This window comes from Gigantopelta aegis, chromosome 8, assembly GCF_016097555.1.
Source record: "Gigantopelta aegis isolate Gae_Host chromosome 8, Gae_host_genome, whole genome shotgun sequence".
Taxonomy (NCBI): Eukaryota; Metazoa; Mollusca; class Gastropoda; order Neomphalida; family Peltospiridae; genus Gigantopelta; species Gigantopelta aegis.
Genome location: NC_054706.1, coordinates 13,774,821 through 13,790,726, shown reverse-complemented (window position 1 = coordinate 13,790,726; position 15,906 = coordinate 13,774,821). Strand labels below are relative to the sequence as shown.

The 15,906-nt window shown below is 35.5% G+C and overlaps 1 protein-coding gene across 1 annotated transcript in view; it reads right to left on the bottom strand.

Annotated features, from left to right (window-relative positions):
• Positions 1–15,906, bottom strand: part of LOC121379486 (cadherin-23-like) — a 56,985-nt gene that overhangs the window by 497 nt on the left and 40,582 nt on the right. Inside the window, exons 25-33 of the mRNA XM_041508131.1 lie at positions 14,813–14,945; positions 13,807–13,958; positions 12,875–13,021; positions 8,085–8,237; positions 6,918–6,982; positions 6,039–6,279; positions 3,640–3,873; positions 3,338–3,410; positions 2,747–2,973 (exon numbers count right to left, since the gene is read on the bottom strand). Of these exons, the coding sequence (XP_041364065.1) occupies positions 2,747–2,973; positions 3,338–3,410; positions 3,640–3,873; positions 6,039–6,279; positions 6,918–6,982; positions 8,085–8,237; positions 12,875–13,021; positions 13,807–13,958; positions 14,813–14,945 (1,425 nt within the window). The remainder of the gene's footprint in view (positions 1–2,746; positions 2,974–3,337; positions 3,411–3,639; positions 3,874–6,038; positions 6,280–6,917; positions 6,983–8,084; positions 8,238–12,874; positions 13,022–13,806; positions 13,959–14,812; positions 14,946–15,906) is intronic.

Here is a 15,906-nt window from a genome sequence, read left to right as displayed (position 1 = left end):
TGAACCAAGTACACAACCTGGCATCATATATCTGCAGGCATTAAAGTGACTAGGTACTATCTGTTGAAAATGGAGAAAACTGGCTACTGCGCTGTCATCAAGTATCTCCAACTGAACGGACTAACTCCAACAGACACCCATGTGTTAACTTTAAAGGATGGTTCCCCTTCCTTTGCCATTGTTAATAAGTGGGCAGCGGAGTTCAAGAGGGGAAGAGTCTCCAAGATAATCCAAGATCAGGAAACATCAATTGCCACCATTAAGGAAAATGTTGAAAGAATACATGATATGACTCACTACACGTCACATAGCCAATATAGTTGGCATATCTCAAGAGAGAATTGATAATATTCCGAGGAATGAATTTGGCATAACAAAGGTTTCTGCATGCTAAGTTCCAAGGGTTATGATCAGAAACGTTCCAGGTTTATCATCTGTCATGATAACGTACGTCGTTCTGAAGTAGACTCAACTGATTTTGTTGAGCAATGTGTAGTCATGGATTAGCCTTTGGTTCACTAGGGGCGGGATTTACCTCAGTGATTGAGCACTCGCTTGAGGTGCTTGTGTCGCAGGATCGAATCACCTCAGTGGATCTGTTTAATTGATTTGTTTTTGTTTCTCGTTCTACCCATTGCACCACAACTGGACAAAGGCCGTGGTATGTGCTTTCCTGTCTGTGGGAAAGTGCATATAAAAGATCCCTTGCTGCATTAAGAACATGTAGCGGGTATCCTCTATTGACTACGAGTAAGAATTACCAAATTTTTAAAATCCAATAGCCAATGATTAAATTAGTCTATGTGCTCTAGTGGTGTTGTTAAACAAAACAAACTTTACTTTGGTTCACCACTATCAAAAGAAACTAAACAACAGTCAGAACAGTGGAAACATCTAATGTCTCCTTGTTCAAAGATGGCAAAGTCTTCGGTTTTCTTGGAATCCTACTGGTAGACTACATCCTGAAAGGTCATACCGTTAATATTATGTTATTCTGCTCAGGTAACTGCGTGACAATATCAAGGATAAACCTCGTGGGAAAACTCCCTAAAGGTATATTGTTCCACCAGGACAATACAGCTGTGCACAAGTCTGTTGTCTCCAAACCTGGAATGCATTATTGTGGTTTTGAACTTTAAGAATCGTCCTTATTCATCACATTTTGCACTGACAGATTCCACCTTTAACCACACTTGGAGATCGTTGTTTGGCAGCATTATGTAAATGGAGGACCTTTTACACAACCTGGAGGAAGATTCTACACCAGTCGGTTCCAGGCACTGCAGTATCGTTATGTGGAAGGAATTATGTTGAAATATCAGTTAGTCTCAAAACCTTTCAGCCACCTCTTGTATGAAGCATTCTACTATTACAAGAACTAGCATAATACAATATAAATGACAAAAAGGAAGTGAAATTTTGTGAAATACTGGAACATGTGCCTTAAGTAATATATTCCGAGGTACGATGTAGAAATAGCAGTGAGGTCTGTTTGTGCAGGTTTAGATTTGTCTAACCAGGCTTGAGAGTGGCAGTCATCCTACAGGTAAAGTAGAAAGGACACATCATACTAAGTAGTGGCAGTGCTATCTCCTAATGGCTAGGACTTACTCGGGATTCAAATTTAGACTTTTTGATTTAGTGCACATTAATAAATGATGTTAATTAAATTAAGCATTTTGTACCTCTAACATACATGGTAATAGGTCAATTAAGATAAATGCAAACAAAAAGAAAAAAGAAACGATTATTTAGTATTAAACACCTCATTTAATATATAATGTGCAGGTGTCTAACATAAGGCAATTGTAACATTTGTTCTACAAATTTGATACTCTTTTCATTGGGTAGTATGGGTAATTTAATTTACATCCACTTTCATAGACACACATTTTAGTATAGCGAATGTGAAGCCATTGTAAATAATACAATGACCCAGAGTAAAACAAATATATGACCCATTGCTCCTAACGTGAATGGTCTAACCACATGGACTTCAGATGAAGGGGCAAGATATACCTCAATAGTAGTAATAGTACTAGCCTGAGTTACTATGGGTCATATTTTGTTCTATCCCAACCAAAATCTACTACTGGTATATTAGATGTTGCCATATTTGTTGACCTACGAGACAGTGCATAATAAACGATCCCTTGGTGCTACTCATTAAGACCAGCCTATGTCGTCAATGGCATAGCCAGCATGAGGCAGACGAGACGCTTGCCTCGTCTGGAACTTCCCCAGATTTATTTTATTTTTCTCATGACACTGATATTTATTTTCCAATTTACCCCCAGCGCCTGGGTTTGCCTCGGCGTTTTTCCCTCTCTGGCTATGCCCCAGGTCGTGGCAGTTGGTTTACGTTATTATTATTATTATTATTATGCATTTACGTTATTATTGCTAGATCACACACCACAATAAATACTAATACATGTTCGACACCAAATAGTCATTGTTGAAGTATTGTTAAGCAAACATTCCTATCCTTTGATATTCCAAGATGAAACAAACAGAAAATATAACTTAGTATTTGAAGTAAATAATTCAAGTGACATACCTGTGCAACGATCGTACTCCGATTCCACCAAATGGAATACAAAAGTGATGAACCCTCGTCTAGATCGACAGCGTGAACAAGTATTATGCTAGTATTTACTGTAGCATTTTCATAAATTTCATCATTTACACTTGTTGAAGTAAATGTAGGTTTCTCATCATTCACATTTACTATAGAAACCAATACATTCGTTGTGCTACTTCGTGACACTCTACCACGGTCAGTAGCTACCACTGTGAGATTGTACTGCTTTTTATCACTTTCTCGGTCTATTGTATTCCTTAAATGAATCTGCCCTGATGTGCTGTTAATGACAAACTTGTCCAGGCCAACAGATTCCAGAGTATACATGACTTCGTTGTTTGGTTTGCTACCATCTTTGTCTTTTGCAGATACAGTGAATACAAGGGAACCTACGAAAACAAATTTGAATATTAAAAGCTTTGAACATATGAAATTAATAAACATGGCAAAAACATTAAGAGTAAAATTTTAATGATAAATCCAGATTCCAATGCACATTTTAACAAACACTGAATACTAGTAATTACACTAGATTTTTGTTTCACTAACAAGGATCATTTACAAATACGACCATAATAGCCAAAACTTTAGCATGGGAATTGTTATAGGGCAGTTTCCAAAAATCACAATTCATATGTGGTTGCACTGAGGTATCTGATCACATGTATATACAACCAGTTACAAACAGTTAAGCATGTTTATACTTCTACTTGCATTTACTGTGTTTGAAACTTTGTAAAGAAATGTACTAACCAACATGACTGTTTTCTGTAGTATTTGTAACATATGGTGTACTCTGAAACTCAGGTGCAAATTCATTTTTATCCTGTTGAAAGAAAATGAAAATACATGTACACAGTTTGGTCAACCATATTTCTAATTTCACTTTTAAGAAAGAATGTATTGCGTACATCTGACGGATAATTTCTTTAAGTCATTTCCAAATAATTTACTCGAAAGTGATAAATATGGCAACTGAGGGATATTTTGTTAGAAATGTAATTTCTTTAAAACAGCAAATATAATAAATATATTGGTTAGACGACTTTACATACCACTACAGAAATTGTAACTTGCACAGTCGAAGACAATGGTGGAGATCCTAGGTCCTTTGCTTCAACCGTTAATTTGACAGTTCCTTTAAGAGACACATCCAGTGCTTCATAATCCAGTGGATGTTTGATGCTTATTTCTCCACCAGTGGCATTGATGGCGAAGTTATTAATGCCACGTATTATACTGTAAACTATTTTAGAGTTATTTTTTCCACGCTCATCGTTATCGCTAGCCTGAAACCAAAAATATTATATTGCAATATTTGGTACAGGGTTCTCACACATCTCATAAAAATAATTCCATGACTTTTCCATGACAAAATATATTTTTTCATCACCATTCTTCTTCAGTATTTTAAAGAATAATTATAGGAGCCAATAGGCAGAGAGTAGGCAACTGTAATGATATTTGTACTGGTACTATATTTTCCAACATGGAAAAGTATAATGGTTTTATACACTGTAGAAAATTAATTTATTTACGACCAGTTTACTGAGCATGTTACAAACTGTGTCAAACTGTGTCGAGCCCTCTTCTCTAAGCAAATAAAAAACCTTCATTAATCTAGGGGAGCATGACCAGAACGCCATAGACACTTCGCGCACCACAGTCAAGAACCCTTGCACGATCTCTTGCATACGCAACCAAATTAGCAGGTAAACTGAGATGGACATTCAGTGTCTGATCAATTGCCTGGAAGCAGTGGGTCCCTACTTTGTATAGCTGCTCCATTAATGGTTATAAGAAGTATTGTACTCCCCTCCTAGTCGCCCTGTCCACCCATTTCATCTTCCTTTTTTAGCTTCGTATTGTATGCAAATCAAACTACCTATCACACAGCTATGCCAACTGAACATCAATACTTACTAATATGTTTTGTTTTATTCTCATTTATTGAAAATATGTTTACACTTAAGACTTCATAATGGCACTACATTTATGTTTTCTGTCCAAAACATAACTAGCAACATTAGATTAGCAACTTAAGGAGCTTGCAGACACTGACGCATATTTTAGGCTCCATTTAAGCAATTGAATGCATGCTAATTAGAAAGCACCATCACCTGCCAACAACCATCAGTCCACAACTATAGAAGCAACTGGATCTAGACCGACATATGTGGCATATTCTTTCAACGTTCTAGTTGTGAGCACTCATCAAGATCACATATTGCTCCCAGAACCAGAAAGGTATCGGTAAATAAATGTATAAGAGGATTCTATCGTCCATTCTTAGGGGCGGGATGTAGCCTAGTGGTCATGCGCACGCCTGATACGCGTTCGGTCTAGGATATCCCCGTCGGTGGGCCCATTAGGCTATTTCTCGTTCCAGCCAATGCACCATGACTGGTATATCAAAGACCGTGGTATGTGCTATTCTGTATGTGGGATGGTGCATGTAAAAGAGCGCTTGCTACTAATGAAAAAATGTAGCGGGTTTCTACTCTATGACTGTGTCAAAATTACCATATGTTTGACATCCAATAGCCGATGATTAATAAATCAATGTGCTCAAGTGGTGTCGCTAAACAAAACAAACTTTTTTCTTCCATTCTTTAAATTAATAATCTGAAATCCTGCAAACAATGATGTTAAATTTTTTGACAGTTTTTTTCCATGCTTCTCCATGCTTTTTCATGACTGTGGAAACATTATTGATAGTATATATTATTGCAACAGGACACATACTTAAACCACAACATTATTATTTCTGTCAGGATTTCAGACTATCACTACACTGGATCTGGCAGATTGTGTGATCCTCGGTTTATAAGAAGTAATGTTATGTTTAATTCATAAATCTAAAAGTTAAACATTTGTTTTGTTTAATGGCAGCACTAGATGATAATGGTTATTGGATGTCAAACATCTAATAATTCTGACACATTAAGTTTAAATGAACAGCCAGCCTGCTAAATACTGTTGAGTTGTCACTTTGTTTCATCGCAGTTATTATTATAACTAGTTCATGTATGTTTGTTTTTACTGTGAACATTTTTCATTTACAAATATAGCCATACAAACATTGCAATACAGATTGCACTGTATTGTATTTTGTTGTATTATATTGTAGTGATCAGTAGAAGCCCATTAGCAGCAAGGGATGTTTTATGTACACTTTTCCAAAAATATGACAGCTTACACCAAATACTTTGATATACCAGTCGTGGGCTACTGGTTAGGAAGGAAGTAATAAAGTCACTCACTACACCTAGCTAAAAGTAAATGTTTTGTGACATCATACACTGTCATCTATGAAAAATAAAAAGTATTTATATTTCACATTTTAAGCTCAGTAAGTGGTGTTTTTGTATTATAGTGTCACATATTTTTACACAAATAGTTTAGTAAGTCACCTTATTTAGCGAATTCCTACTTCAATTAAATGTATTCTAACCTGAACTTTAACAGGTCTAATAAAATTTATAGACCCCTCTTCAACTGTTCCATCGTACTGATCTGCATTGAATCTTGGAGTTTGGTCATTTTTGTCAAGTACTGTTATAATTAGAGGTACAGACACTTGTCGTTCCCCATCCGAGGCAGTCACAGTGAGTGTGTAGGAGCTTCTACTCTCCCGATCTAATAGGTGAGCTTCCTTTATTGTAATGGCACCAGTTTTGTTGTCAATTGAAAACCTACAAAAAGACTAGCATGATATATTCGAAATATGAATGACAAAACAGTTACATATTTAAAATAGTATCTCTAAACAAGATAAAACATTAATTTGACAACAAATATACACATAAAGCAGAATATTAGATTACAGTGGGTAAAAAAAATCATCTGCAACCTGTGTGAATCGGTGAAGCCGTTCTCACATACGTTTGCGGATGATTTTTGTTCATACCCAGATGAATGTAAAAGAAATAACAGACAATACTTATAATTAAATTTGAATCATACTTGCCAATAATAACACTAAAACGTCATACTTTATTTTGAATTATGTTTATCTCTAAACAATAAGTAAAATGAAAACCGACTCCTACAAACATTAATATACGACCACAAACACACCGGATATAATCATACTGGTATTCTAAGCAAGAAAATGTTACAAATATTTTCTGACAGATCACAAAAGCAACACAAAACCCACCATATTATTATATACAAAATATTGTATTTGTTTAAAACATGTATTAAAACACAGCAATATAAATTAATATATATTTTTTAATAATGACTTACAAAAATATTGACTTTTAACATCATATAACACCATTTATGAGTCTGTCAATAAATATTTGCGGTAATTATAGTCACATACACTTTCGGAAACCCCTGCAATGAATAGGACACAATGCTCTTAAAGTCATCATCTATGTCCACCGCCTAGAAAGAATAATAGAAAGAAAAACAAATAAGATAAACAAAACAAATATAATTTGAGTCATTAAAAATTACCCCAACTATTTTCATCTATATTTTATTTATTCCTTTCTTTTGTATGTTTTAATAGAATATCACGTTTGATATACTAGTAGGTGTAAGTGATAGTAAAATGGGGATTCCCAACTGGAAAGACATGCCTTACTCTTTATTACTGGCTCTATTTGCAAACACAAGGCAAAGGAGTGGAAAGGAACATTTGTTTAATGACGCGCCAATACATTTTATCTACAGGTACTATGTATTGAACATATGAGTATGACAATTGCAAAACTTGGTCTAAACTGTAAGAGAAAAAACTTGCGGCCATTTGGATGCACCTGCTAAATAGTAACAACGTATATTTTATATTCGCTTTACCATAGAAATCATCTATCAAATATCAAAACATACCTGCACAATGTAGTTGAATGGGCATTTGGTAAAATTGTTCTTTATTCCATGAATCTCTATCTATAGGAGGTCTGCCACTCCCGAGGAGATCTTTTACAATACATCCTCGATGCACCGCTCAAAATAGGCCTAGTTTACTAAATCAAAACTAGCACAGGACAGCTTATTCGAATACATATAACTCTGGTGGCATGCACTCGGGTGAAAACAGGGACTCTTTTATTTGACACAAGTGGTTTAAATAGCACATTTTACTTCATATATGATGAAAAAATTTCATTTTAAAATGTTTCACCCTCTCATGAAACACTGTCAAAACAGTGATGATATAAGAACAGCATATGCCATGGCCTTCGACATACTAGTTGTGAATACTAAACGTATTTGGGAAAAAGCAAATGAGTCCTCCAAGAGGACCCCTCTCACTTATTATCGAAATTTACTTGATACATTATGGAAACAATTCTAAAGTTTTATAATGTCCTTCTTTGAACTACATTTTAAAGTACCTACCTAACAGATGCCATTACAAACATTATGCTCCAAGGAATGTTCCATCATGCATGAACACATACGCGCACACATGCACACACACACACTCATTTTATATATTTTGTATCTATGAGTGTGCTAACACAATACATGTACCAACCTGAATAAGTGGTTGGTTTATGAATGTTGTTGTATTTTCAAACACAGTAGCGATATACTGTGTTCTGTTAAACTCGGGGTTGTTGTCATTGACATCGATGATGGTAACCACGACAGACACATGATTACTGTGTGTTCCATCAGATGCAGTTACCTTAAAGAAATGAAATGAATGGAACATTTGGAACTCTGCAGCACATTTTAAAACTATGGTATTTTCGTGACGTCTAATGTACATTTATCCTGCAACCACCGTTTCTAATGACATAATATGATGACTTCACTCAATCTCCCTCTAGGTCATCGTACAATGTGGCTAAAATAACACAAATAATAGTTTTCCCCCTTAATTGTTACGGTCTGCAGGATAAAGATAATAATTAGGTAATAACGTCGGACATCTGCTTTATCTTGTTCAAGCCGAATGAGAGCCTCGCAGACATCCGACGTCATTATCTAGTTATTATCTACATATAGCGAGAGAAAAGCCACTGTCACCATATAGTCTACTAATGAGTAGCAACATGATACAGGAAATTCACATACTATGATATTTAGTACTGAAATAAATTATTAAAACTATCATAGCATTATTCTCGTTTATAATAATAATAATAATAATAATAATAATAATAATGATAATAATAATTAGTAGTAGTAGTAGTAGTAGTAGTAGTAGTAGTAGTAGTAGTAGTAGTAGTAGTAGTAGTAGTAGTAGTAGTATAATTATAATAGTCACCTTTTCCCGAGCACAACTTCAAAACCATTAAAGATAACTTCATGAATATCTGGGGCAGGCCCACAGCGATTTCTCGTTCCAGTCAGTGGTATGTGCTACACTGTCTGTATGATGGTGCATATAAAATGGTGTCATCTCTAAGACTATATGTCAGAATTACAATTTCAGTAGTGTATAGGTTACTTTGGCCCCCATGTGTGCAGAATAGCTAGGTAACATGAACAAATACTGCCTTCTAATTGGCTGACCTCTCTCTGACCTACATGTACTTAATTTGTTTTAATTACTGAAATTGTGCTGATGTGGACTGAATTTGTCCTCATTTGCATGACCTCAAAGTCTCCTACTACTGATCACTTGCCTTTACCATAGTTTGACACCCAGTAGCCGATGTATTTTTCGTGCTGGTGTGTTGTTGAACATGCATTCATTCATTATACTACTGATCACCTACGTAAGCTGACGGCCTACCTATAAAACCCTGATTTGGGCCCTTAGTCTATGTTAGAAGATTGTGATGAACAGAAGTCACATTAGTTTGATCCACAAGAGAACAATGACAACAAATCCATCAAATACATGATGCAGATTCCAATATATACTGGGAATTAAATGTTTGTTACAACTACACCATAGAAAAATTATAAATGCTTATACATTGATGGTAATATCGGTAAGACTAGCCCACCAAGTATGGAATAGCTGTTAAACTATCTAGATGAATGAATGAATGAATGATTAACGACACCCCAGCACGAAAAATACATCGGCTATTGGGTGTCAAACTATGGTAATGCAAATAAATAAAGTGATGATCAACATCAATATAAAAATTCAAGGTTTAAACAAAAACATTGTAAAGAACTGTGCAAAAATACAAATACAAATATCACAGAATTTTACGGATACTCAATTTTACTCTAAACTTCAATTTGTGTTGTATTGGCCATTCTCAAAGAGAATGTTACACCCCTGCACCACGGTGAGGTTACAGCACGCGCAGGTGAACTATCTAGATGTGTCCATAACAGCCTTAAAGCAAGGGTCTGACGATACATAATTTTGCCATTTATGATCCAGCTTATATGCCAGTGAGAATAAAACCATTGCTGGTGTGGACATTAGACACTTGCTGTGGTGTTATGGTACCCTATAGTCATCAAGGAAGTGTATTTTCTTCACTTCCGATCAGTGGCAGAAGTTTTAAAATTATGGAAAATATTGTGTCACAACTGGTCTACAATGCCTTGTGCCTTGCAGGAGGATGATCAAAATCAAATAGGTTTCATGAAGTGTAACTTCTACAACTCGAATTAGGATAACTACTGGTCTGACTAGTGTAACGGACATTTTGTATTGGATGGCCTCCAAAGTAGAACAAGGTTTTGTGATTTACACTTCGTGTATTGCTTGGGCTCCAGATAGATTATTGCACTAAAAATGGCATCGAGATATTAAACAATGAACAGTAGCAGCAGAAACAGTAGTGACGAACACAACGTTTTGGTTTGCAAAGTTTCAAAAGGATGTTTATCAAATAGGATAAGAACACGCATGTGAATCACAACGATACACAGTCAACGAAATGGTTGTGTAATGCATTGCATTCAAGGTGTATGCCTTCAACGTGCTCTAGTGGTGTCGTTAAACCAAACAAACTTTAACATCAAGATGTATGAATCGATGATTAGAGCTATATATTATACTATCGTCGAAACCCACCACATGACTGGAATCATTTGCAGTCATAGTGAAAACAAAACAGGGACCTGCGTGGGCTAGCAAAAGTATCTTTTATTTCAAATTACAATGACTGGTGCACTTCGTTTTAAATTGACATACACTGGGTTACATCGAGAGGTCTTGAAGAAACCATGTGAATATTATGAGTGTTCAGTTCTTTTCGGCATCTTTGCCAATACTGGAATATTGATCAGTATCATCATCCGCTGATCCAGGAATGATACTTGTGTAATCAGGAACCAGTATGTTATCTCAAGTCTTTGTTGGTATTCATTTACTGTAGAGAGAACGCCTCTTTAAATAACTTCCATTGCAGTGGCTTAATGTTTCTATCGATGACTTGTTGGGACATGTTCTTTTCTTGATAGCGTTTTTTCTTGCTTTCAAAATGGGGACATGTCGGTTGAGTGCTCGCCCGAGGTGCTTGCGTCACAAGATCAAACCATCTTAGTGAATCCATTAGTCCTTGATGGTGATAAGTCGGATGATGATGTTAATACTGAGTGAAACCTTTTAGATGAGGGCAGGTAATATAGTATGCTCATCATAATTATAATAAAAATGCCATATATTCCCTTATTTTACCTACGAAACAGAGATAATTTCGGCACATATAAATTGTATAATATAAACTAAATCCGCATTTTTTTTTTTAGAAAAAAGGAGACTTTTTAAAACTATATTTAATTAAAAATGGTTATTAACATGTTTTATGACCCTGTATACCATATCCATACATAATATTGACTTACCTGTACAAGACAATACATGTCCATGTTCTAAAGAAACAACACCTGTGGCAATGATGCCATAAGTCAATTTTGGGTACTGACCTAGAACAACGTCAAAATGACCTTGACCTTCATTAGAAAACATTGAGCCATATCTTTTTGTAATCTACATACTAAAACAATTACAATCATGGATGGTTCAACAAATTAACATTCAAGTCCCACGGAATTGCATATGCCCCTACACTACAAATTAAGTAGGTATATGGACCTACCTACAGACAGGATAGCACTTTGATATACCTGTCATGGTGTACTGGTTCGAACGAGATTAATTGTACTACGTCTTGCCCCAGTGTTTCATGAAGTTACTTTCTGGTGACTGATCATTCTAGCTATTTGTTCGCTATTTGTTTCCATGGCAACAGAAACAAATGTATACAAAAAAACCTCCCTGATAGAAAAAGGCACACACGAGACCACTAGACTGATTTATGTTCAAAGAGTAATGATGTTATCTTGAATGGTTTTGGAGTTGTGCTCTAAAAACAGTGAATTTAGACATTGTATTTGTTTCCATGATAACAGAAAACAATATCAAAAATAAAAACTCTTTCATAGCAAACAAACACTACTAGACGACGAGATGATAATGTGTACAAAGTTTCATGAAACCATTTTGAACTTTTATGGAATTGTGCTGCAGAAACTGTGAATCTCGTCATTCTGGCTATTTGTTTTCATGGTAACAACAGAAAATATTGAAAATGAAAACTCCCTCATAGATACACTACTAGACTACTAGATTAATATTTATACAGTGAGTCATGAAGGTATCTTAATTGGTTTTGGACATGTACTATGGAAATATTACCAGACAGACAGACGCACAGATAGATGGCACCCATTTAATATCCCTCGCAAATTGCGTTTCGGGGGATAATAATAGTAATAATTATAATAATAGCGTATGCAAGTGTACGTCTGTGTGTACATCGTGTATAACTAGATGATGGCTCTTTGACTTCTCATAATCCAAGCAAGCTAAATCAGTGAGAGTAGACTAAGAGAACGAGATCGAGATCGAGAGAGAAAGAAAGAAGTGTTTTATTTAACGACGCACTCAACACATTTTATTTACGGTTATATGGCGTCAGACATATGGTTAAGGACCACACAGATTTTGAGAGGAAACCCACTGTCGCCACTACATGGGCTACTCTTCCGACTGGCAGCAAGGGATCTTTTATTTGCGCTTCCCACAGGCAGGATAGCACAAACCATGGCCTTTGTTGAACCAGTTATGGATCGCTGGTCGGTGCAAGTGGTTTACACCTACCCATTGAGCCTTGCGGAGCACTCACTCAGGGTTTGGAGTCAGTATCTGGATTAAAAATCCCATGCCTCGACTGGGATCCGAACCCAGTACCTACCAGCCTGTAGACCGATGACCTGCCACGACGCCACCGAGCCCGGTAGATCTCGAGAGAGAGAGAGAGAGAGAGAGAGAGAGAGAGAGAGAGAGAGAGAGAGAGAGAGAGAGAGAGAGAGAGAGAGAGAGAGAGAGAGAGTACATACCATCAGCACATAACTCTTTGTCGTCTCATAATCCAAGTAAGCTGAATCAGTGACTCGTATCTGAACAGCGGTTTGAGTCTGTCCCTGATTTGGAGCTGGTTCAAATAACGTAGAGTTGATGGATATGTTGAAGTGAGCATGCACATCCTATAGGTAACAAAGACAAGGAATGTGTTGTTTAACCGCAAATCATTACAGTATTATTTATTTACGTATATTCTAATATATGGTTATTCGATGGCTGATCTCAAAGGTCAGAAGAATTCCATCACCATGTGGAAAAGGTCAAACACCATGCTCTCACATTCAAAAACCATGCCCTCGCGAAAAAAAACCCACGTTCTTTCATTTAAACATATTACACCATTAAATACGACAATGTTACTGAAAGATACATGCATAATACATACGTATCATATAACCATGCATTCATATATTAGTATAAATCCACATGTAATTCAGTGCAGGGAGGATGAAATAGCCTTATGTCGTGCTCGCATCGGCCATACCTACTTGGCCCATTAATTTGTCTTGAAGAAAGATCCTCCGCCTTAAAGTGTGCACTGTCAGTGTACTCTGACTGTGCGCCACATTTTGGTGGAGTGTAAGCATCTGAGAGAAACTAGAAAATATTTATTTGGCCAACGTAATGTGATGTAATCTTTCGATTTCATCCAGAACTTATCTTACTGTTTTTACATGGTACTGACTTTTATTATAAATGTTAATATTATCTATCTGTGATATTTGTAATTTTTGCACAGTTCTTTACACTGTGTTTTAATTTAACTGTTGATTTTTTATATTAATGTTGATCATCACTTTATTTGTTTACATTTACAATAGTTTGACACCCAATAGCCGATGTATTTTTCGTGCTGGGGTGTCGTTAAACATTCATTCATTCATTCAGTCCACATATAATGATTTACCTGATCTGAATCTGAGATAATCATTGCATGTACGTTTGTAAATGAAATGGGTATCCCACGTGAATTTTCTCTGATCTTGGCATTGTATGTTGTATTTTGGTTGAAAACTGGGGCATTGTCATTGACATCAAGAACATGGATGACAAGAGTAGCTGAAAAAAAAACGTTTCTTTAATCAGAATTATAATAACTACCAGTTACTAATAATTAGATACGGTTTATAGAATATGAACAGCTTAGTAGAGTATATATATATATATATATATATAGATAGATAGATAGATAGATAGATAGATAGATAGATAGATAGATAGATATATATGATAACATATAAAATTTAGAGAAAATGAACTTTTGCTCCAACCTCTTAAAAAAACAAGACATATTATGCATACTTCCGATTGGACAATTCTACATCACATGGGTTTCATTTTCAGATCATATTGCACCGATCTGTGGCTCTGCGTACTGATAAATCATGATATTTCATTGTTGTTGTCTAAAACGGCGATTTCCAGTGGCATTGAATATTGAGTGCTATCACTTTTATCGACATGACGTTTTATATATAACGTGATAATGTAACCGACTACTACTTGCTATGTTGTATGGTCCTAGACTGCTTGTATATAATTTGTGTATATAGTGTGCAATATTTATACCACTCAACCGCTACGTGGTGTCCTGGTATAATATTCTGGTATAATATTCTTGTGCACTATAAACTCGTGCAATAACAAAACATGGCAAAGAACTCGTCTGTGGTTCTGTCTAATTTTTTGTTATTAAATTGATTGATATACAATTATGGCACTGTGTTGAGACCGATATGATATTTTATGGAGCACAACACGTAAATATGGTCTCGGCATCCAGACTCAGACATAATTAGATTTTTTTTTTTTTATATATATAGTTTTTGTTGTTTTGTGCCCCATAAAACATCATATTGGTTTTAATATGGTGTTTGAAAAGTTATAAAACTCCAAAAATAAATACAACTCACCTAATGCAGTCTGTAATGAGATACCATTCATATCTTGAACTTTGACAGTTAATGTCACAGTCTCAACCAGTTCACGGTCCAAAATTCCCTTGATGGAGATGCGTCCATTTACAGAATTAATATCGAAAACATTCTAAAGCCAACAAAAATAAATTATTTCTTTAAGATAATGCGTGTGTGTATATATGCAGGTTAGATACCTGTACGTTATGAACTGTCTAAAATAAAAGTCCTTTGCAATAAATGGCATGATAAAATGTGTTATCTGTAAAGGTATCTCTATATCTATAGCAATCTAAAACATTTTAAATATAATATTATTGCAATTGATAAATAATGTTTGAAACAACCAAATTAGATTTTACTTATTTTATTATGAAATGGGATTTTTATTTTTTGCAAACATTTCGTATTGTTTTTCATGAACCTGTTTCGTTATAGCCTCTGTCATTAAACGTACATATTCCCAACTTATAAAACTCTATGGTGCTTCTGGTTGATACATATAGCTACTTCTGGTTAATGCATATAGTTTCTAGAAATGTTTAGTTGTATACATCCAGTGCGATCTTGGTCATCCTAATGTCTACAGAAGCTCAAGTCAGAGAGTTGATGTGATCGTGTGGCGTGCGCTAGAACGTTTTTAAGTGCCCTGTAGAAACATATCTGACTGAATGGACATGAGGTGTGATAATTCAGAACACTTCTAATCACAAATTTAAGTATTTATTGATCTCGAAATAACATTTCACATTTCTCGCTGGTTAAGTGTCTGACGATGTTGTAGAATCCTTTTAATTCATTGTGTTGTTGGTGAGTTTTGTTGCATCAGGTGGGCGACATGTTTGCTTGTATGTGATTGGTTCTCTACCTATTGTGTTTGGGTTTTTGCTATGAATTTTGCAGGCTACATTATAAATTTTCCTATCTCCCTTCCAGTAAAGTACTATCCCATAAGTATGTGTCTGGTGTAATCATGGAATTTATTGCTTTGTCATAGAGAACTTTACATTATTATTTTTGACGAAGAAAGGGTTACTGAAATGTTATTTTGTAGATTAATACCTGAAGGCTTTTGCTGGCAACGTTTCCAC